The 22,562-nt window shown below is 43.7% G+C and overlaps 1 protein-coding gene and 1 long non-coding RNA gene across 2 annotated transcripts; one reads left to right on the top strand and one right to left on the bottom strand.

Annotated features, from left to right (window-relative positions):
• Nucleotides 1-885: 885 nt before the first annotated feature.
• Nucleotides 886-4,190, top strand: LOC136693954 (uncharacterized). Its single transcript, XR_010802135.1, has 3 exons — nt 886-1,019; nt 1,352-1,430; nt 2,073-4,190. It is a non-coding gene; the product is annotated as an uncharacterized lncRNA (long non-coding RNA).
• Nucleotides 4,191-9,338: 5,148 nt separating this feature from the next.
• Nucleotides 9,339-21,703, bottom strand: LOC136695428 (H-2 class I histocompatibility antigen, alpha chain-like). Its single transcript, XM_066669496.1, has 9 exons — nt 21,483-21,703; nt 15,308-15,574; nt 13,370-13,648; nt 12,910-13,194; nt 12,160-12,276; nt 11,913-11,951; nt 11,545-11,622; nt 11,181-11,278; nt 9,339-9,943 (listed from the first exon to the last, which is right to left on the bottom strand). The coding sequence occupies exons 1-8, from the start codon at nt 21,541-21,543 to the stop codon at nt 11,205-11,207; spliced, it is 1,200 nt and encodes a 399-aa protein (XP_066525593.1). The 5' UTR covers nt 21,544-21,703; the 3' UTR covers nt 9,339-9,943; nt 11,181-11,204.
• Nucleotides 21,704-22,562: the final 859 nt, after the last annotated feature.

The raw sequence follows: 22,562 nt of genomic DNA, 5'->3' as shown, positions 1-22,562 counted from the left end.
CCAGAGCCTACCTGGAATCATTGGCCGCAAGGCGGGAATACACCCTGGAGGGGGTGCCAGTCCTTCACAGGGCAACACACACATTCACTCACACACTCACACCTACGGTCACTTTGGAGTCGCCAATCCACCTATCAACATGTGTTTTTGGACTGTTGGAGGAAACCGGAGCACCCGGAGGAAACCCACGTGGACACAGGGAGAACACAACAACTCCTCACAGACAGTCACCCGGAGCGGGAATCGAACCCACAACCTCCAGGTCAAACACACATTCATTATTAATTTATTTATATTCACTTCTCTATTTACACATTATAAACCTGAGACAATCAACATAATTGAACATTGAATTGAATATATATGCATATATAGTGTATGTATATATATTGTGTAAGTTCACTGTTCAACAATAATGTTCATTCATTCATTCATTATCTGTAACCCTTATCCAGTTCAGGGTCGCGGTGGGTTCAGAGCCTACCTGGAATCATTGGGCGCAAGGCGAAAATACACCCTGGAGGGGGCTCAAAAATAATGTGTTTATATTTATACAAAATCTCCCAAAAGACATAGTTCAGATCATTAAACACTGAAACACTGTAATATTTTCATTATTTGGTTTGTTAAGGCTTTATGTTGTTTCAGCAATAATGACATTTTTCATAGCAAAATGTGCCCAACGTCACAGGACTGAGAGGAAGACAACGGTTTTATCTTTTTGATAGAAATGGAGTCGACTCATGCAATTTTAAACCAAAATACATTTATAATGTAAGATTATAACTAGGAAAATAATGTAGGTAATTTTATGTAATTTTCTTAATCTATTACAGAATGTGCAGGAAATCCACCCCAGTCTGATAACCATTTAATATGGTTATATTTTATTTATACATAAATATTTTACTATTTTATTTCCCTTATAGTTGTTTTTACATATTTTACAAAAGCTAATTTACTCTTTCTTTTGGTAACTCAGGAAAAGCAGAAACTCCCCCCGTCTCCTCTGTCCATAGGTGAGTGTCACTGTCTGTTCATTCTCCTGATCCTCATCTGAACACAGAGATTTCTCCAGTTCTCCAAGTTGTTGTTTGTGATCTATTTCTTCATCTCCCTCAAAGTGCTGGAGATCCACTCCAGCCTGAGCTTCCTCAGCAATCAAGGGATTTTCATTTTTAATGGCAGTATAAAATGTGTGACAGTGTCTGCAGTGTCTTTGAGAAAATGTGGTTTAGTTTAGACCTCAGAGTTTATAAATAGACGAGTGGAGAGAGGGAAACATCTGATTCTAAATGAATGATATACTCTGGTTTTGTTTTGTTTTTATAACCAATGTTTTGTTTTTTAGGTTCCAGTTTTAGACGTAGAACTGATGAAAAATCACAAAACTGGAGGATAACCCCCTGAAAGAGGAATGATCTGATGATGTAAGTGTTTATTCACCTGAAGATACAGACACACACTAAACTCTAAACTAACTTTCAGAAAGTGGACCGGACGGGAACGGTGTGATTCACACACACTGACCTTCAACAGTTTGAGTTTATTCACTGCTCTTTAACCTGGGAGGGGTTCACTTCACTTAGAAAAGTCAGGACAGTGATTTCCCTCAGACTCTGGAGCAGGTGATTAGTGTTGAGTTGATGAACTTCACAGATCTCTGTGTTAGAGACTAATGACAGTAAAAGTGCTGCTGTTAGACACTAATCTGGAAGATAAGAAAACAGGTTTAATTCTGTGTTCAGTAACTAGTCAGAACAACGTTACTGTAGTACACACACACACACACACACACACCTGCCTTACAGTGTAGGTGTAGAGTTAGAGATTATAGCTGTAGTGTTCTGTAGTGTGTCCAGGCTCCTGAGTTGGGAGACACTCTGACATGTCCATGTACTCTGTGTGTGTGTGTAAGTGTGTGTGTGTGTGTGTGTGTGTGCGCGTGTGTGTCAGTACTCTATTATCTTCAGTGTTGTAATTATTTTGATGAGCACTTTAGATGAACTTGTGTCCTGTCTCTAATGTGACTCAGTTACAAACACCTTAAAGTCAAAATACTGTCTTCTCAGGCACAGAAAACAGCAAGGCATCACGGCAACTGCCCCCTGCTTCAGACACATCCCACATAGAAACAAGAAAGACTCAGAAGAGGCGGGGCCAGCCCTGACAACCATGGAGATACATGATTTTGTTTGGACAATGACAATATATAAAGAGATTCTCCCAAAGTGTAAATGTACTTTGTGATTCACACAACATGTACATTCTGTGTCACTAGGTGTCAGTGTAGAGACAGTGTCGAACAGTGAAGAAGAGTCAGTGGAGGAAGTGGGGCTTGTTGGACAGGACCTGGTGCTGTGGGGACTGTAGATAACGTGTAGATAATTTCACGAGTGTGAGGCAGCTGAATTTTTCAGAGCCAGACGCTGTTGTGTCTGAGGCTAACTGATTTGTGACCTACCCGCTCGAGCCCAGAAACACGTGATGACAGAGCATCATCCTCATTGGTTAGAACGGTGGTTCTCAAACGTTTTAGATCAGGTATCAACCGTTATCAAACAAAAACCTCCAGGTAGTGCCTATGAGTCTCATCACAGAAACCCCTGGTTCTTCCTCTGTTCTGGGGACAGGTGCAGGGCATAAAACAAAGTCTGCCTTGTATTTTTGCATTTCTTCTGTTTGTTTGTTTGGTTTTTTTTACTTGAACTTTGCATGTTTTACACAGAATTATCTAAAATATTCACTAAAATTGCAATTATATAAAAGCAATTATATGTTCATGAGAAAATATACAATTTATGGGAAATAAGCATTTTGAAAGAAATAAAAAGTATGCCTTTAATTAATTAATTATCTGGAACAGTTCAGGGTCATGGTGGGTCCGGAGCCTACCCTGAATTACTGGTAGTAAGGCAGGAACACACCCTGGAGGGGGAGCCAGTCCTTCACAGGGCAACACACACACACGCCTATGGACACTTTTGAGTCGCCAATCCACCTACCAACGTGTGTTTTTGGAGCATGGGAGGAAACCGGAGCACCCGGAGGAAACCCACGCAGACACAGAGAGAACACACCACACTCCTCACAGACAGTCACCCGGAGGAAACCCACGCAGACACAGAGAGAACACACCACACTCCTCACAGACAGTCACCCGGAGGAAACCCACGCAGACACAGGGAGAACACACCACACTCCTCACAAACAGTCACCCGGAGGAAACCCACGCAGACACAGGGAGAATACACCACACTCCTCACAGACAGCCACCCAGAGTGGGAATCGAACCCACAACCTCCAGGCCCCTGGAGCTGTGTAACTGCTGTTCCACCATGCTGCCCAATATAATGTTATATGTTATAGTTATATAGTTATATGTTAAAGGCTACAGGGGAAAACAGCGCAGCGCTGGGAGCAGGTCATAGCGGCTCTCTGCGCTTGTATCGTAAGGTGAAGGAAGCACATCACTGTGTTAAACAAAGTTTTAGGACTCTAATGATGTGAAGAAAGGCCATGTTGTTTTCCTTCAGCAGAGCAATTTCTTCTATTTTGTCTTGAATTCTCACTTTGTTTCTTTATATTTTTAGCCTCTGGATTTAACCTATGAGCTCTGGAGTATTTCTCGGGCTTGGTCTCAGCTCATTTCTCGATTCCATTTTGTCCTTTTTGTAAAGGTCTCTAGTGTTTGCTTAAATCCAGTAAACGTCTGAAACTGGCTTTCTTTACCCAGATTTCTAAAAAAACTGGAAAAAATAGCTGTCCCCCATTCTCTCACAGACGTAATCAACTACGGTGTATGCGTATCATGTTGTATTTTTTAACACAAACCAATTTCACTGGAGTATAATTATGAAAACTGTGAAACATTATGTAATCTACACAGAACACATTAGATTTTCAGTTATGAGTAAATTCCTTAATTACATAGTACCATTTTCGAGGTCATGTGGTGGATCACCTCTTGTTGCTTCATGTACCACCAGTGAAACACAGACCACAGTTTGAGAACCACTGGGTTAGAACCTACACTCACACCTTTGTTTGTTTCTTTTCATTCTGAAATGTGAATCTCCATCATCTCTCTTAAAGACTGTGTGTATGTTAATGTACTAAAAAGGAGGCACTTTTTCTATGGTTTTCTAAGTGACCAGAAGATATGTAAAGTCCTTGGAGGGTGTTTTCAATGCTGTTACAAATGATATTTTTTAATTTTTATAATTTAAATTTTTATAATTTGAGTGTAAATATTTGTATTGAAAATAAAACACATTTATATCAACATCACACAGCTCTGATTATTATTGGCTCTGCTCTGATGTTTACTGAAAGAAATTGTAAATGTTTACTGTACAATGGTACATGTTCTTAAAGGAGAAGTAAGTCATTTTATTTCATCAGTTGATGAAAAATCTGTGAAAAATTCAACTTTTAGACAATGAGAAGATTAAGATAAAACCTACACTGCTGTAATTCTCAAATTACTCTTTTAACGAGGAAAACTCCAGCTAAATTCCCCTGATTGACTTTATGTAAATCACATCATTCCAACAGTGGACTACTAGCTACCATTAGCCACATTAGCACATTAATGCTCTATAGAGAAATATTAACAGTCTATAATAACAATAATAAACATTATTCTACAATGATAACCTCACATTAACTTTATTAATTTTGGAGTATTTGAGCAGAATTCACAATAATTGCACATGTTTTATGTAGTGTTTAATGTAAACGTGGTGGGACCTGACAGAAACAATTTTACTATTTTATTTGTGGAATTTATTAATAATTCCATGGTTTTAATCCATTTTTGTTAGATATCAAAGATATCAATTTAAAATAATTACTTTTAGGAGTGTTTTAATGTTTTGTCAGATTCGACTGGGGACAGTTATTTTTCAAATGTGTTTTAATCAAGTTTTAAAAACCTAAAATGGCTTATTTCTTTAAAGAACAACTCACAGAACTCAATCATTATTTCGTAAACTGTAAAATGTCCAAGAGATAATGTAGATTTCTGGTAGACTGTCCCTCCAGCCTCATCCTCCACATCTGGAGTCAGAGCCAACATCCCTGAAACATGTGTCAAAGCTCCAGGCTCTGGGGGGGGGGTGCTTAGCAGTGCTTTCAAACATTGTGTTCTTGTGTAATGTGTAATATTTAATATAAATGTATGCACTTAAAGTCTATGGAAACAGCTGATTAATTGTCACTTTTATTTCTTAGTATAAAAACAGTATTAAAGTCACAAAGGCCAACAGCAGCATATTCTTCCCCTAAAACACTATTGGTCCTAAAGTATTGAAATAAAGTTTAGGTTAAAACTCGATGGCTGCTTTGGAGAACAGCAGAAATGGTTGTGTGTGGCCTGAGACTGTGAAAAACTAATTATTTTTCCCTTTAATCCCTGTGTAGTCATAATCACACAATGAGTTGTGTGTGTCATATGGGTAAGTTTAGAAAAGATGATTTAGAAAAGATGATTTGATGTCACCAGAGGCAGGGCACAAAAAACATCACTATGTACTCACTACATTACTCACTATATAGTGCACTATTATAGTGAAATGAATTCAGTGGCCGGGAGCATGTTGGTGCAGCAGGTAGTGTCTCAGTCACAGCTCCAGGGTCCTTCAATCAATCAATCATATTTTATTTATATAGCGCTTTTCACAACAAAAAGTCGTCACAAAGCAACTTTACAGAGATCCGGGTCCAAGCCTCCTATGAGCAAGCCAGGGGCAACAGTGGCAAGGAAAAACTCCCTCAGCACACTAGGAAGAAACCTTGGAAGGAACCAAGACTCATACGGGGAACCCATCCCCCTCGGGTCGACACCGGAGACACAACAGAGAACAGAACAGAAGTAAAAGTGAAATGATGACAGATGAAGGGGTTATAGTAATGTGAATGTAGCATATTAGTGATGTATGAGTCTGATGAAGGAGAAGGGGATCAGTGATTCTGTGTGAGTTAATATTAGGTGCAGAGTTAATCTGAGATAAAACAGCATGGCCAAGCATGATAGTGTAGATGAGACAAGGCCAGGATCTTGAACAGGATACACAGGAGCTGAATCAGGGCAACACCTGGAGAGCAGCAGGACATCTCAAAGCATGAGAGAGACGGGAGAAAGAAAACCAGACAAAGTGAACAAATAAAAATACAGAGGTTAGTAGGGTCATGGTAAAGAACAGGCAAAATTGTCCTGCGAAAAAAGCTTCCACGGGTCAGGCAAGAGAACCCAGTGACAGACAGCGTGTTGGCGGTTACTAGAGAGCTAACTAAAAATGCTGTAGCTATGGTGATATGACAGGGTTAATACAGAACAGTGATAATATGAAAACCAGCTTGAACACTAATAGAGAAGGAGTAACCTGAAAGTGAGTGATTAACCAAAAGCTTATTTGAAAAGGTAGGTTTTTAACCTCGATTTAAAGATTGAGAGTGTGTCTGAGCCCCGAACAGTAACCCGAAGGCTATTCCAGAGTTGAGGAGCTTTGTGAGAAAAGGCTCTTCCTCCTGCTGTGTTTTTCTTAATGCGAGGAACAAAGAGTAGATGGGCATCCTGTGAACGAAGTGTACGTGACGGGCGATAAGGTGTGAGAAGTTCATTACGATACTGTGGGCCTAAACCATTTAGAGATTTATAAGCTAAGAGGAGTATTTTATAGTCAATGCGAAATTTTACAGGTAGCCAGTGTAGGGACGAAAGAACTGGGGTGATATGTTCGAATTTTCTAGCTCTAGTGAGCACCCTGGCTGCTGCATTTTGAACTAACTGAAGCTTGTGTAACGCTTTGCACGAGCTCCCTGCCAGGAGCGCATTGCAGTAGTCTAGACGTGAAGTTATAAAAGCATGCACTAGTTTCTCTGCATCTTTTAAGGATAAAATATGCTGAATTTTGGCAATATTGCGTAGGTGGAAGAAGGCGGTTTTGACTGTATTGGATATGTGGGTATCAAATATGAGAGTCGAATCAAAGGCTACCCCTAAGTTTTTAATGATGGCATTGTGTTTTACTGTTGAAATATCAAGATTAATAGCAGTATGTTGAATGTTTCTGAGTGTCTGTACCTAGTAACAAGACTTCAGTTTTATCAGAATTTAACATGAGAAAATTTTGCATCATCCAGTCTTTAATTTCAGTTAGACATTCTGTTATTTTACGTAGACAAGCAACATCATTATGTTTGGCTGATATATACAGTTGTGTGTCATCAGCGTAACAGTGGAATTGAATCCCATGCTTACGGATTAGTCGACCCAGTGGCAGCATGTAGAGTGTGAACAATACAGGGCCAAGCACTGATCCTTGTGGAACACCATATTTAACTAAAGTATGATCAGAGGATTTATTATTCAGATAAACAAATTGATAACGGTCAGATAAATAAGATCTGAACTAAGAGAGGGCAGATCCTTTTATTCCTACCAGATTTTCCAGCCTATCAAGAAGCATCACATGATCTATGGTATCAAACGCTGCACTAAGGTCAAGCAGCACCAGAATAGAGATATAGCCCTTATCATGTGAAAGGAGTAAGTCATTAGTTACTCTTGTTAGAGCCATTTCTGTGCTGTACAGGATCCAATTGTGTTGGTACAGGATCCAGTAAGCATGAAGTTGATTTAGATGAGCTAATTAAACTAAGCAAGTCATTTTCATCGACAGAATTGAAGTAGTCTAAGTGCACCTCAGAGCTGGCGGGGGGTTCATCAACAAAAGTGGATGTGACTTTGGACTGATTTTGGATTTTGAGGCGAATGCAATCAATTTTATCATTAAAAAACCTCATAAAGTCATTGCTACAGAAATCAGAGGGGACAATTGGGTTGATTTCCTTTTTGTTTCCAATTAGATGTGATACAGTGCTAAAAAGGAATATAGGGTTGTCTTTGTTGTTTTCTATAAGGGAAGAGATGTACTGTGATTTGGCTTTAGATCAGGCATGTTTGTAGTCGGTGAGGCTGTACTGCCATGCAATTCGGAAACATTCTAGTTTTGTGTGTCTCGGTTACGAGCAGCCAGTTTTAAGGCACGCGTGCTGTCACTGTACCATGGAGCAAGCCTTTTCTCTCTAAATTGTTTGGTCTTGACTGGTGCAACACTATCTAGGTTTGTACACAATAAGTGTTGGAGGTTGTTTGTAATGAGCTCGATTTCATATGTGATTAGATGGTGATCAGAGATGGTCTCATGAAGCGAGAGATTGAATAGATTATTTATCTCAATGCCCCGTGTTAACACTAGGTCCAATGTGTGTTTGCATTGATGAGTGGGCCCAGTAACATTCTGAGTGAACCCTAGCGCATCCAAAATTGATTCAAATGCAATTTTAAGTGGATCATGGTCCTTCTCAAAGTGAATATTGAAATCACCAACAATGAAGGCCTTTTCTGATACGATAACTACACTTGAGAGAAAATCAGCAAATTCACAAAGAAATTCTGTATAAGGGCCAGGAGGACGATAGATTGTGATGAGCATAAACGAGTGCTGCCTTTTTGGTGCAGTGACTTTAAGAGTAAGTACTTCAAAGGATTTAGTATCATAACTAGATTTTTGTGTTGTGTCAATGGTAGGGTCATAAATTGTGGCTACACCACCACCACGATGAAACCTATACAATGTAATGAATGTACTGTCCACTGTCATCATTGCATTTAGTGAGAAAATGTGTGTGTTGTTAGTTTTATTATTGTACTGGTGGCTGGAGTCCGGTCAGGGCTGGGACTAACAGGGGAGCTGACAGCGGGCACAGTGAGTTTTGTGTAGTTTTGGTGTTGTAGGGGTGGGTGGTTGTGGGCGGGTTGTGCATTTTGTTGTTTTTCTGTGGTTTGGGACTTACAAGATGGGACCTGTGGCCGTTGTCGTCACATACCATGCCCCAAATTCTGCCTTCCCACTTATTCTTGTTCACAACATCCCTCTTAGTGGCTTTAATAAAGAACATTAAAAGGCAGTGTTACTCTTTTTAATTCTCCATCTCCTGTAACATTTTCCGAAATCCTGGTTTAACGAGATTCCTTTTAAATTAAACATAACTAATGTATCTCTTAATGAAGCGATGGTATGTTGTCTTTATAGTATTTGAATCATGCTGTGACTCATTTCACATTTCAAGGATGTTGTGTGTTCTGTGCTACATTTTGTTGCATACATTTCACAAGTGAGTTTCATCAGTTTTTCTACATGAAAATGTGAAATGTACAGTGCAGTAAAACAACAGTCGAAGCAAAGCTGCAGTATTTTATTCATCTGTTTATTTATGAACACAATCAATCCATCACATTGAAGTTTACTGAACATATTCAACAACTGATGAAGTGATGTAATGATGAACATGTTTGTAAATGCAGAGCCAACTGCAGAAGATTATATTTAAAGTAAAATCAAACAGGGCACAGAGAATCATTCTCTCAGCCCTACTGAGATCTCAGCTTCCAGACTCTGGATCACTGGGGGCGGTGGTCTTTGACGTCTTCATCGATCCAAACCCCTCCAACACTCTTTCTGAACTTGATCTCATTCTTGGCGGTCACAATGCAGCAGGCACCATGGGGTACTTCTTAATTCAGAGCAATGGTGTCAACATACGTGTCAACATCAATGGTGTCTGCAGCCAATACACTGGCGAAACCTTCCTCCAAGCAGGGACATTCCAGGTGCTCCTTTGGTGGCAGGTCGATGAAGCCGAAGCCTGCATTAGGTTTGAATCTCTTGGTGTCACTGGAATCTGCTTTTGTCAACACATCTTCAATCTTTATCTCTTCTTTACGGCAGAAAATTCGCAGCTTCTTTCCTGTTGCATTGGCCACGGTGCTCTTATCACTGCCAGGTGCACTGGAAAAGCTGACACTACCATGAACAACTTTACTTCATTATTGCTGTGACACAAACCCATCTTCGCTGACTGGGTCCTGAAAAATCTGAAATTCATAATATTTGGTAGACCATTACTGCTGGGCATTCAAAATGCAGAAGTAACTGCACTGTAGACATGGTTTCTCAGTACACACACACAAACACACATGCACACAGACACAGACACAGACATACTTAGAAAGCTCAGGGTACTCATACTGCAGACTGTGTTCAGTTAACTTCAGTTATTCCGACTTTCATACGAAAGACGTCTTTAATCATTAAAGTGTTAATGATCACTTAATTACATGAGAGAATCTTGAGGGGTTTGTCTGGCTCCACCCTCGCATTACTAATACCAATGAGTTGTGATCATTAATTCTGCACCTATGAGGTGTGTGTCTGACAAAGTCTGTCAGTGTGCATCAACAATCTTAAACATCTCTGTGATGTATCTACTGAGTTAGACATGAAACAGCATTATATTCTTAAGAAAAATCTCCTGAAACAACCTGATTATTGAAGGTTTCTAAAGTACATTCATTCATTGTCTGTGACTCTTATCCAGTTCAGGGAGGCAGTGGGTCTGGAGTCTAGCCAGAATCACTGGGTCTAAGGCAGAGACACACCCTGGAGGGGGAGCCTGTTGCTCACAGGGTGACACACTTGGGTGGATGGAAACCAGAGGAAACCCACGCAGACACAGGGAGAACACACCACACTCATCACAGACAGTCGCCCGGAGGAAACCCACGCAGACACAGGGAGAACACACCACACTCCTCACAGACAGTCACCCGGAGGAAACCCACGCAGACACAGGGAGAACACACCACACTCCTCACAGACAGTCACCCGGAGGAAACCCACACAGACACAGGGAGAACACACCACACTCCTCACAGACAGTCACCCGGAGGAAACCCACGCAGACACAGGGAGAACACACCACACTCATCAAAGACAGTCACCCGGAGGAAACCCACGCAGACACAGGGAGAACACACCACACTCCTCACAGACAGTCACCCGGAGCGGAGCTCAAACCTGAGCTGTGTGACTGAGACATAATCCCCTTTTTTACTGTCATTAGTTTCTAAAAAAAAATCGCATCAATGTAAAACTAAGTAATTTAATCACAGTTTAACTTTTCACACAGCAGTAAACACTCAAATATTAAAGTTACAGTGAATGTAAATATATTCATTTCTGTTCAGTCCACCTTTCCTCCCCTTTCAGAAAGTACTTTATAGTGTAGTGTTTCTACTGTAGATCTGTATTTTCAGGTTTATGAACAATTACCATCATCTGTTCTGTGGCTGTTCCTCAATCTATATCTCCCTGCTCTTCATTCTCACACATCACTGTGTATTCATCAGGTTTCTTCTCAACACTGGAACCTGAAAGAAGGCGAGACGACTGAAGTAAAAATATCTACAGGGCTAGAGTTATTAATAATCAGTGCTCTGTTCCAGAAACAATGTTTAAACTGGGTTCAGTTTTATTTCATTTCACAGAGAACAGAGAAAAACAGCTTCACTAATAAACTGTTACGTTAACACTGTTGTATTACACTCAAAAATGAAGCTGGAGCTGAAACAAGGACTTTACACTTTGTAGAGTTCACTCAGAGCTCAGAGGAGAAACAAACTATAACTCAACTCACCGTTTAGTTTCATCAGTGAATCAGGAATCTGGAGAAATCTGTCACTGTTTTCCACAAACCTCAGAGGAATCTTCACATCTGTAAAGAATGATTGATAAAGAGTTGAGTACAGATGTGCAGTAACATCTGCTGTGTCCTGATTGACTGGTTCCACATTCACTCATTAACCCTTCACTGACTCTAAACATGTTCAGCACAGTCTCAGTGTGAATGTGAAGGACTCTGATTGCTGAGGAAGCTCAGGCTGGAGTGGATCTCCAGCACTTTGAGGGAGATGAAGAAATAGATCACAAACAACAACTTGGAGAAGTGGAGAAATCTCTGTGTTCAGATGAGGATCAGGAGAATGAACAGACAATGACACTCACCTATGGACTGAGGAGACGGGGGAGGAGTTCTTGCACTTCCTTTAATTACAGGTTTAAAAAAGAAAAAATAATAATTTGTAAAATGTTTAATAATATATATATATATATATATATATGTATAACAAATAAAAAAATAACAATTATCATAATACACAGGAGATATTATATACATATTGAATGATTATAATACTAAACATGTGGTAGTCAATTTTTCTTGCTTGAAAGCTTTTAAACACTCTACACTCACTGTTTATCCTCTTCTTTTTAAGGAACATGATGAGCCAAAACACAGCCATCACCACCAACCACACCACAACCAGGGCTCCAGTAATCACACCGACATCACCTGAAGAGTGTTCCCCATCTGTAAACAGACAAATGAGGAAGAAGGATCAGACTATGTTTCTGGGTTAAAATAAACCCCTGTAAGAACTGTAACTACTGTAAGAACAGTGGGATATTCTGAGTCTAATGGAGGACTCTCTACTCTTCAGTGTTTCTGGATTAAAATAAACCCCTGTAACAACTGTAATTACTGTAAGAACAGTGGGATATTCTGAGTCAAATGGAGGACTCTACTCTTCAGTGTTTCTGGATTAAAATAAACCCCTGTAAGAACTGTAACTACTGTAAGAACAGTGGGATATTCTGAGTCTAGTGGAGGACTCTCTCTACTCTTCAGTGTTTCTGGATTAAAATAAACCCCTGTAAGAACTGTAACTACTGTAAGAACAGTGGGATATTCTGAGTCTAATGGAGGAGTCTCTACTCTTCAGTGTTTCTGGATTAAAATAAACCCCTGTAAGAACTGTAACTACTGTAAGAACAGTGGGATATTCTGAGTCTAATGGAGGACTCTCTACACTTCAGTGTTTCTGGATTAAAATAAACCCCTGTAAGAACTGTAACTACTGTAAGACAAGTGGGATATTCTGAGTCTAATGGAGGATTCTCTACTCTTCAGTGTTTGTTGATAATCAAACACAGATATATTTACCCCAGGGTTTAATTACTGGTTCCTGGAAGGAGCTGTGTTCCACATAACAGTCGTATCCTGCTGCATCTTCCTCCTGGACGTCCACACTCTTCCTCAGCTGGTAGGTTCCATCACCATTGGGTCTGACTCCTGAGGATGTTAGTAGATGGTCAGGGAGTGAAGTGTTGGATCTCCTCAGTCTCATCTTCAGGTCTTTGGGGTAGAAGCCCGTGGCCAGGCAGGTCAGGGTCAGTCTGCTGGACTCAGTCTGAGATCTCTTCACAAACACATACACATCTGGAGCAGCTGCAGAGGGGAACAGTGTAAACACACAATGTGTTTCACTCAGAATTCAGAATTCAGATTTTCCATCACTTCCCCTTTTACCACACATCCCTCTGATCATGAAGAAGTTACCTGTTCTGAGATTCACACTTTTAGATGTAGACAAGTAAAAAAAAAACTAAAAACAAATACTCACTTGGCTTGGTTTCAGTAGGGCTGTGGAGTAAATAAATCTTCAGCCAGTTCAAAGAGTCAACACATATCATTAGAAGAGGATTTCCATTTTCAGAATTCCACCTTTTCTCCAGTTCAGTGTCTTGACCAGCTGAGACTGTCCACTTCTTCAAGGTCCAGTCATAAGAGATTAAATCTTCTCCATCGTAGGCAAATTGATTAATGCAGTTTAAAGTTGAAACTGATCCGTCAGAAAGCTTTTCCCCCTCACAGCCGAATCTCCACTGTAGAACATGATTATCTGTGAAGAACAGACACAGAGTTCATCAGGATTCATCAGACACTCAACATCAGACATTTACTTGTGCGCGCGCACACCGAAATTTCTCACCCTTCCAAAATTGGATGCAGCACAAACAGTCTCACAGACTCTGGGTAAAATACATAAATACTTATCTTCCCCACTTTTCTTGAACATGAAGTTGCATGAACAAAAACACAGATTCAATAATAAACTGAATATTCTCTTTGAAAATGAAAGATATTTTTTGGTAATCTGAATTTGCTTCTGAAGTTGACTGAATCATTTTAAAAATCCCAGTCTACAGGACATCCTTCCCAGAACTGAAGAAGAGACTGATAGTTAGGGACCACCAGTGTATTTCACATCCAGGTAAAAACAGCTTCTTGAAGTCAATGTAGGTCCTAATTTCTGAAAAAACATACAGCAGGGAACAGCATACCATGAACTTACAGACCAGAGTGGCATGCAAGAGGCCCTCAGGGGTCCCTGTAGTCCAGCCTCAATTCTGAGGAGAATTTCCTGTAGACTGGGGAGTTTGCTGCTCCTGATCAACTCGTGTGACCATGCACTTCCTTACACCTGCAAATTCAGCTACCTTTCTTCACACTGACTTTGGCACCAAAATGAAATAAATTCTTTGTATCAATCATGAACAACTGATTTGTGACCCATTTTCCACACATCACATAAGACATTCACTGCACTTTACCACTTCTTCTCAATCTATGAATCCTGTCGTACATCCCACAGTTATTTAAAGCCCAATCATCCTGTAAGTTTGGTGCAGCATCTGCAGTGATGCAGTCACTGTACTTGACCATTGTGGTGAAGAGGGAGCTGAGCCATAACCTAAAGCTCTTAATTTACCTGTTGATCTACACACCCACTCGCACTTATGAGTCTCAATCATGAGCTTTTTGGGCAATGATCATAAGAATGAGATGGTGGATACAAGTGCCCAAAATCAGTTTCCTCAGGTGGGTATCTGGGCACAGGCTGTGTGACTGGGTGAGGAGCTCAGTGATACGGGAGGTGGTCTGAGTATAACCCCTGTTTAATTAAGCATTGATTTGGTCTGAGTATAACCCCTGTTCTTTCACAGTGAGAGGAGCCAGCTGAAGTTTTTCAGGTATCTGATAAAGATGCCTGCTGTATGCCTGCTTCTGGATGTGTACCAGGCATGGTCAACTGGAAGAAGGCACCAGGGTAGTCCCACAGAAAGCTGGAAGGTTTATATCTCTTGGCTGGCCTATGAATACCTGGGAATCCCCCAGGAAGTTTGAGGGGGGATGCCTGGGATTCTTTAATTGGCCTGTTACCCCTCTGACCCTGAAATGGATTGGGAGGAAGATGCTGATCATTTTGGAACTACCACGGAACACTAACACTAATCTTACACTAACTGTTTTGAGACTGAATCTGAGGAGGGGTCTGTTCTGAGTAAATCCCCAGTGAAGATGATGACAGTCTCCAGGAGGAGAGACCACTGTTAGTCGACTGTGGGCTGATGGAGTGTGTTGTGTTCATTCTGTGACTGAGATGAAGATGAAGAAATGAAGAGCTCTAATCAGAGCAGTGTGTGTAAATCTACAGACTCTTCTTCCTCTGAGAGGCGGACATACATCTTTAAAAAGGAGAACAGCAGCAGTTCCTCACCTGACGGATCATGGCCAGAGAACTTCATCTGAGTGACAAGGAACTTGTTTAAGAGTTTCCCATCGTACGTCAGCTTCTCAGTCCCATCTTTCCACACACTCTCCTCTATCTCCTTCACCCAGCTCTGTTTAGGAGTCCTGATACCGTCCTGACTGCTGTAGGAGTCTACCTGTGTGTCGTCCAGCAGAGTCTCTGCACTGAACTGGTAGATGTTGTTCACAGAGTGGTTTGACTGGGCCGTGAAGAGGTAAAATAGAGTGTGTTTATCTGTGGGAACCAAAGAAATACAATGATATTAAGCATTGATTTTATTACAAAACAGAGAGGTGTTAATTAGATTCACTGACATAAAATCTCTAAAGACAGTCATCAGTCCTATACTCTAACAATTTCACTGTGATAAGAGCTCTGAACATGAATTTCAATATATACACACATTCAAAGCACATTTCTGCAAAAGTTGGAACTGGTCAGAAAGGCAGGAGTAGAGTGTGTCCAGTGTAAGAGCAGGTGAGCTCAGCCATACTGCCTTTTAAGGACTCTTTAATAATGACCTAAGAAGCTTGTGTCAAGAACTAACAAAGGAGGCGGTGGCCAAATCGGTGAGGACCTCATGCCAGTAGCCACAACACAGCCTGAAGTGGCCAGAAGACCAGGTCTAGACACACTAGAAGGACTAGGGGCAGGTGGCTCAAAGCAGAATCCCTGATCACTCTGGAGCTCCTCCAGCACACTGCATCTGCAGAAAAACGCTCGGCTATGGTGGCTACAATCTGGGCAGGGACTGCATTTGCCTTGGGACATTTAGTGAACTAATCCATCATCACTAGAACATAGCAGTTTCCACAGGCACTCTTTCAGTGGGGACACCCAAGCAGAGAGACTGGAGTGGGGTTTTACCATGCTCCATTGCAAGCTTAACATCCAGATAATTTTTTTGGGAAACACTTTAAATTACAGCCCACTAATTACTGGGTAAGTACAGTGTAAGGACCTGCAAACTGTAAGATACAATAAGTACTGAGTAAGTAAAGGGTATGACACTAGAAATATCTGGTTATTACTGAGTATCTTACAAACATTTACAAATAAACAAAGAAGAGCAAAAGTGAAACGCCCAGTTCTTTAGTCCTCTATGATCATATAATGCCTCAGTACATATAGACAAAAGGTGTAAATATCTCTAAGTATGTGATGATGATTACTGTGGTAAATCACGTCCTGAATCTAATGAGTACAAAGCACCTGTCAGGGACGGGGTGCGGATTGAGGGAGGCGGACGCACTCGCTAAAACACGGTACCTTTAATAAAGGAAAACAACAAAACAAAACAAAGAGACTTTAACAAAACGAAAACAAACAGGGAGCCAAGCAGGCTACACTAAACAAGGGGAGCTAAACAGGGCAAACGGGACTGACAGACTAAAGAGTAAACGAAGTAACGAGAGAGACACGAAACAACGACTAGGGAAACAAACACGGAGAAACTGGAGACAGACGGACAGACCAGGAAACACGACCGACTAGACATAGGATAAATGAGAAATGAGAAATGTACGACAAACAGGACGTGACACAAGAGGGCTTAAATACAGACACAAACGAGACACACCTGGACAGATAACGAGGACGGGCTGACACATGACACGGACGAGGAGGCGGGACGAGGGCGGAGACAAGGATATAAACAAAACATAGCCATGTGCAAATAAAGCACATGGCGGGGACAATAGACTGACAGGACGAAGGCGTGACAGATGCCCCCCCCAAGAACGCGCAACTCCCGGGCGCGTACTCCTAAACCCCCCAGGAGCTGGCACTGGAGAGGGCACGGAAAACAAGACAGGACAACAAACCAACGGGTGACAGGACTCAGGACAGGACGGGAACAAACACAGGAGCTGGGGACACGACAGGACCGAATATACGAGACGGGACATGGGACATGACAGGAGACTGACAAAGGGGGGCAGCAAGAGACGAGAACGGACTGGACAGGACAGGAGTGGACACATGGGACTTGACAGGGTTTTTGACATTGGACATGACACTGGATGGAAACAGGGACTGGACAGAAGACGGGACAGGTGACAGAACTTGGTGCTGGGACTGGACGGGAGCAGAGACTGGTGACAAGACACTGGACAGGATAGGAACGTTAGACTGGATAGGGGTACGTGACTGGACAGAAGACAGGACAGGTGACATGACTTGGTGCTGGGACTGGACGGGAGCAGAGACTGGTGACAAGACACTGGACAGGATAGGAATGTTAGACTGGACAGGGGTACGTGACTGGACAGAAGACAGGACAGGTGACATGACACTAGACTGGAACGGAGACGGGACTGAAGACTGGACAGGGGATTGGAAGGGAAACTGGACCGGAGACAAGACAGGTGACTGGACATTGGACGGATACGGGAACTGGACGTGAGACAAGACAGAGGGTTGAAACGGGGACTGGACAGGACTAACAGGGGACTGGACAGGAGACAAGACAGAGGGTTGAAACGGGGACTGGACAGGACTAACAGGGGACTGGACAGGAGACAAGACAGAGGGTTGAAACAGAGACTGGACCGGAGACGGGACTTGAGACTGGACAGGGATTTGAAACAGACTGGACCGGAGACAAGACGGGTGACTGGACATTGGACGGATACGAAGACTGGACATGACTAACAGGGGACTGAACCGGGGGTTGAAACATAGACTGGACAGGGCTGACAGGGGACTGGACATGAGACAAGACAGAGGGTTGAAACGGGGACTGGACAGGACTAACAGGGGACTGGACATGAGAGGACAGGAGACTGGACTGGACTTGGTAGGGGAACAGGGACCAAGACGTTTACGGGGACAGACATGAATACAGTAACAGGTACAGGGACAGAGACAAAGGCTGACACGGGTACTGGGACAAGGACAGAAACGGGAACCATGACAGGGACAGACAAGGGAACCAAAACAACAGGGCGGTGCCCAGGACTGGCTAATGTCTGTGTGGCAGTCTGAGGAACCAGCCTGGGCACAGTTCTGGGGATCGGCCCTGAAGTCCTTCGGGCCGACCTACGGACATGGACAGGAGAGGCCGTAGCCACAGTCACGGGGACAGGAGAGGCCGTAGCCACAGTCACGGGGACAGGAGAGGCCGTAGCCACAGTCACGGGGACAGGAGCGGCGGGTGCCGCCGCAGTCACGGGGACAGGAGCGGCGGGTGCCGCCGCAGTCACGGGGACAGGAGCGGCGGGTGCCGCCGCAGTCACGGGGACAGGAGCGGCGGGTGCCGCCGCAGTCACGGGGACTGGAGCGGCGGGTGCCGCCGCAGTCACGGGGACTGGAGCGGCGGGTGCCGCCGCAGTCACGGGGACTGGAGCGGCGGGTGCCGCCGCAGTCACGGGGACTGGAGCGGCGGGTGCCGCCGCAGTCACGGGGACTGGAGCGGCGGGTGCCGCCGCAGTCACGGGGACTGGAGCGGCGGGTGCCGCCATCGCGGGGACTGGAGCGGCGGGTGCCGCCATCGCGGGGACTGGAGCGGCGGGTGCCGCCATCGCGGGGACTGGAGCGGCGGGTGCCGCCATCGCGGGGACTGGAGCGGCGGGTGCCGCCATCGCGGGGACTGGAGCGGCGGGTGCCGCCATCGCGGGGACTGGAGCGGCGGGTGCCGCCATCACCGAGACAGGAGCGGCGGGTGCCGCCATCACCGAGACAGGAAGCCCTGCGACGTCGTCCACGGAGGCAGGGGAACCTGCGACGTCGTCCAAGGAGGCAGGGGGGCCTGCGACGACATCCAAGGAGGCAGGGGGGCCTGCGACGACGTCCAAGGAGGCAGGGGGGCCTGCGACGACGTCCAAGGAGGCAGGGGGGCCTGCGACGACGTCCACGGAGACTGGAGAGGCGCGCGTCGCGCTCACGAAGACAGGAGAACGTGCGACGTCGTCCACGGAGGCAGATGAATCTGCGACGTCGTCCACGAAGACTGGAGAGGCGCGCGCCGCGCTCTCGAGGACAGGCGCGGCTGAAGGCGCCGCGTTAACTAAGACAGGAGTCTGTGCTGCTCGCCGGGCTCGCGCTGGAGCTGTAAAGGGTTTAGGGGGTTTCACAGGCGCACCCATTAGATCACCTCGAGGTGCGCCCATGTTAGCCTCAGACCTCATAGCTCCGGAGGTGAGGCTAACAGCCCCTACCCTTAACGCCCCCCCAAAAATTTCCCCGGACCTGAGGGGGTAATCCTCCAGCGAGGGGGGAACTCCAGCACGGTTCTTCCGCCGACTCTTTCGACTCCTGCTGGCGCAACTACTCGATTCCCGAGTCGACTCCTCCGCTAAAGGATCCGGAACAGCGCCAGGCAGGAGCTGGAGCCGGCGACTCCATTCCGAAGCCGCTTTCAAAGCCTCCCCCACAGGATCTTTGGGGCCTGTGCGGAATGGAGTCCGGCGAACGGCACACCCCTTAAGGTAATAGTCCGTGCTAGCTGCGTCCTGGTGGTCGTACATTCTGTCAGGGACGGGGTGCGGATTGAGGGAGGCGGACGCACTCGCTAAAACACGGTACCTTTAATAAAGGAAAACAACAAAACAAAACAAAGAGACTTTAACAAAACGAAAACAAACAGGGAGCCAAGCAGGCTACACTAAACAAGGGGAGCTAAACAGGGCAAACGGGACTGACAGACTAAAGAGTAAACGAAGTAACGAGAGAGACACGAAACAACGACTAGGGAAACAAACACGGAGAAACTGGAGACAGACGGACAGACCAGGAAACACGACCGACTAGACATAGGATAAATGAGAAATGAGAAATGTACAACAAACAGGACATGACACAAGAGGGCTTAAATACAGACACAAACGAGACACACCTGGACAGATAACGAGGACGGGCTGACACATGACACGGACGAGGAGGCGGGACGAGGGCGGAGACAAGGATATAAACAAAACATAGCCATGTGCAAATAAAGCACATGGCGGGGACAATAGACTGACAGGACGAAGGCGTGACAGCACCATGAAACTCTGCTGCTGCCTGTAATGAAAGTAGCTGACCATGTCCTTCTCTGTAGGTGCTCTGTAAATATTGTTAAAGGATTTATAATTACGTTCAGAAACACAGTGAATTCAAAATAGTAGCTGCATTCCTTATTTATAAAAAGTGACAGTAACAGTCATTTGTATAAACTGTAATACTTTTAATTTCATTTAATAATCTATGATTATGCTTGGGATTACAATGGATTCAGAATGTAGTTAAGTGTCTTATTTGTAAAATGTTTGTAAGATACCAGCAATAACCACATATTTCTAGTGTCATACCCTTTACTTACTCAGGACTTATTGTATCTTACGGCTTACTCAACAGGTCCTTACTCTGGACTTACCCAGTAAAAAACAGGCTGTAATTTAAAGTGTTGCTGTATTTTATGTTCTTACAATGTTTAATATTTTTACTGGCGCAGCACTTTAAATTCAGCCTTTAACATTGTAAATGCATCATTTTTGTTACTTTCACTTTCTCTGACGCGGTCAGAGATTAAATCAAGACAGGAGTTCATGTTTCAGAATGAGCCAGCAGTCAGTCTGATCCAGGTGTCAGTCTGATCCAGGTGTCAGTCTGAGAGGTCACCTTGTGGATGTGTAAGAAAATAAACTCTGAACGGTACTGGTCCATTAGGTTTGAAGATGCTGTCAGTTCAGAAATATACAGTCACTTTAACTACAGCAGGAAGCTGTTACCTCAGACAATGGAAACCTGAATCTCTGACCGCAACAATGACAAGAAGAAACTTAAGACAAAGCTCTTTATGTGTTTATGTGCTGATCAGCTCGTGTTTATTGCAGTAAAACAAGAGACACTGAATCGGTTTTCCAGATGTAGTAACAATCTCAGATACAGAGAGTGAGTTGAAGCTGAACAAGAAAAGCTTGGTCTCAGATGTTGCTTTCTGTTGCCAATTCATTTTATTTAAATTAATGTGAACATAACCTCTATATAATCTGAATATTTAGCCACAAACTTTTTCACAGCTCTTCAGGGATTTGGGTTTAAATACATCAAGGTTTAAATGAACCTCTCTCTCTCTCTCTCTCTCTTTTTCTCTCTCTCTCTGTGTTAATGTATTAATTTAACCTACTTCTCACGTTAACTTTAACTTTGGAGAATAACTCACCTCCGAGAGAAAGGTGCAGAACTCCAAACAGCACAAAAACCCAAAGTCCAGCTGCTCCCATCGTGAACTGGTCACTGGTCCAGAGTTTCTTCACATTTAAGGTCTGTTTGTCACAAAAATCTTAGAAATGCACAACTCTCACTCCTTAACAATGTCAGTATTAGACTAATGCATTAAAAACGCTCAGAAGTCTAGTCCTTCTCTTCACTGTTCTCTGTTTAAAGAGCTCATAAACGCACGTGACACCACCTTGTAAACAACAAAGGACTTTAGAAACATTGAGCAGAGCCCCGCACCCTGCGCAGGGTCTAACAGGAAACAGGATACAGTGCGGTATTTCAGCAGAGGTAAACATGTACTAGAGGAACAGTGCAGTGTTTCAGCAGAGGTAAACCAGCACTAGTGAAACACTGTTGCCCCGTGGGGACAGTGTGTTGGACGTGGGGGTACTTTATACTGTATTCCTTTATAGACATAGGAGGAGAAACACATCTCCTGTCCAATACACACTCTTAAAAATAAAGATGTTACAGAGGGTTCTCTGAATGATGTCCTTTACAAACGTGATTATATACGGAATCAAAAGAGACTCTTCTACAGTGTCATTCAAACAATTTTTGTGAACAACAGGATTGATTAATAGGTAGGTTCTGAACCTGTAGGTTCCATAAATCAGGTGGTTTACTAAATAAACTCGACTGATAGTTGAACCTCGGATCCAGGAGGAACAATGCGGATTCCGCCCCGGTCGTGTAACACAGGACCAGCTCTTTACCCTCGCTAGGATCCTGGAGGGTGCATGGGAGTTTGCTCAACCAGTCTACATGTGTTTTGTGGATCTGGAGAAGGCATTCGACCGTGTCCCTCGGGGTATTCTGTGGAGGGTGCTCAGGAAGTATGGGGTACTGGGCTCTTTGTTACGAGCTATCCAGTCCCTGTACAAACAGAGCAGGAGTCTGATTCGTATGGCTGGCAGTAAGTCCGACTGGTTTCCAATCAGAGTTGGACTCCGTCAGGGCTGCCCCTTGTCACTGGTTCTGTTCACAATTTTTATGGACAGAATTTCTCGGCGTAGCCAAG

The sequence above is a fragment of the Hoplias malabaricus genome, chromosome 4 (assembly GCF_029633855.1).
Source record: "Hoplias malabaricus isolate fHopMal1 chromosome 4, fHopMal1.hap1, whole genome shotgun sequence".
Taxonomy (NCBI): domain Eukaryota; kingdom Metazoa; phylum Chordata; class Actinopteri; order Characiformes; family Erythrinidae; genus Hoplias; species Hoplias malabaricus.
This window is presented reverse-complemented; position numbering and strand designations above follow the sequence as displayed.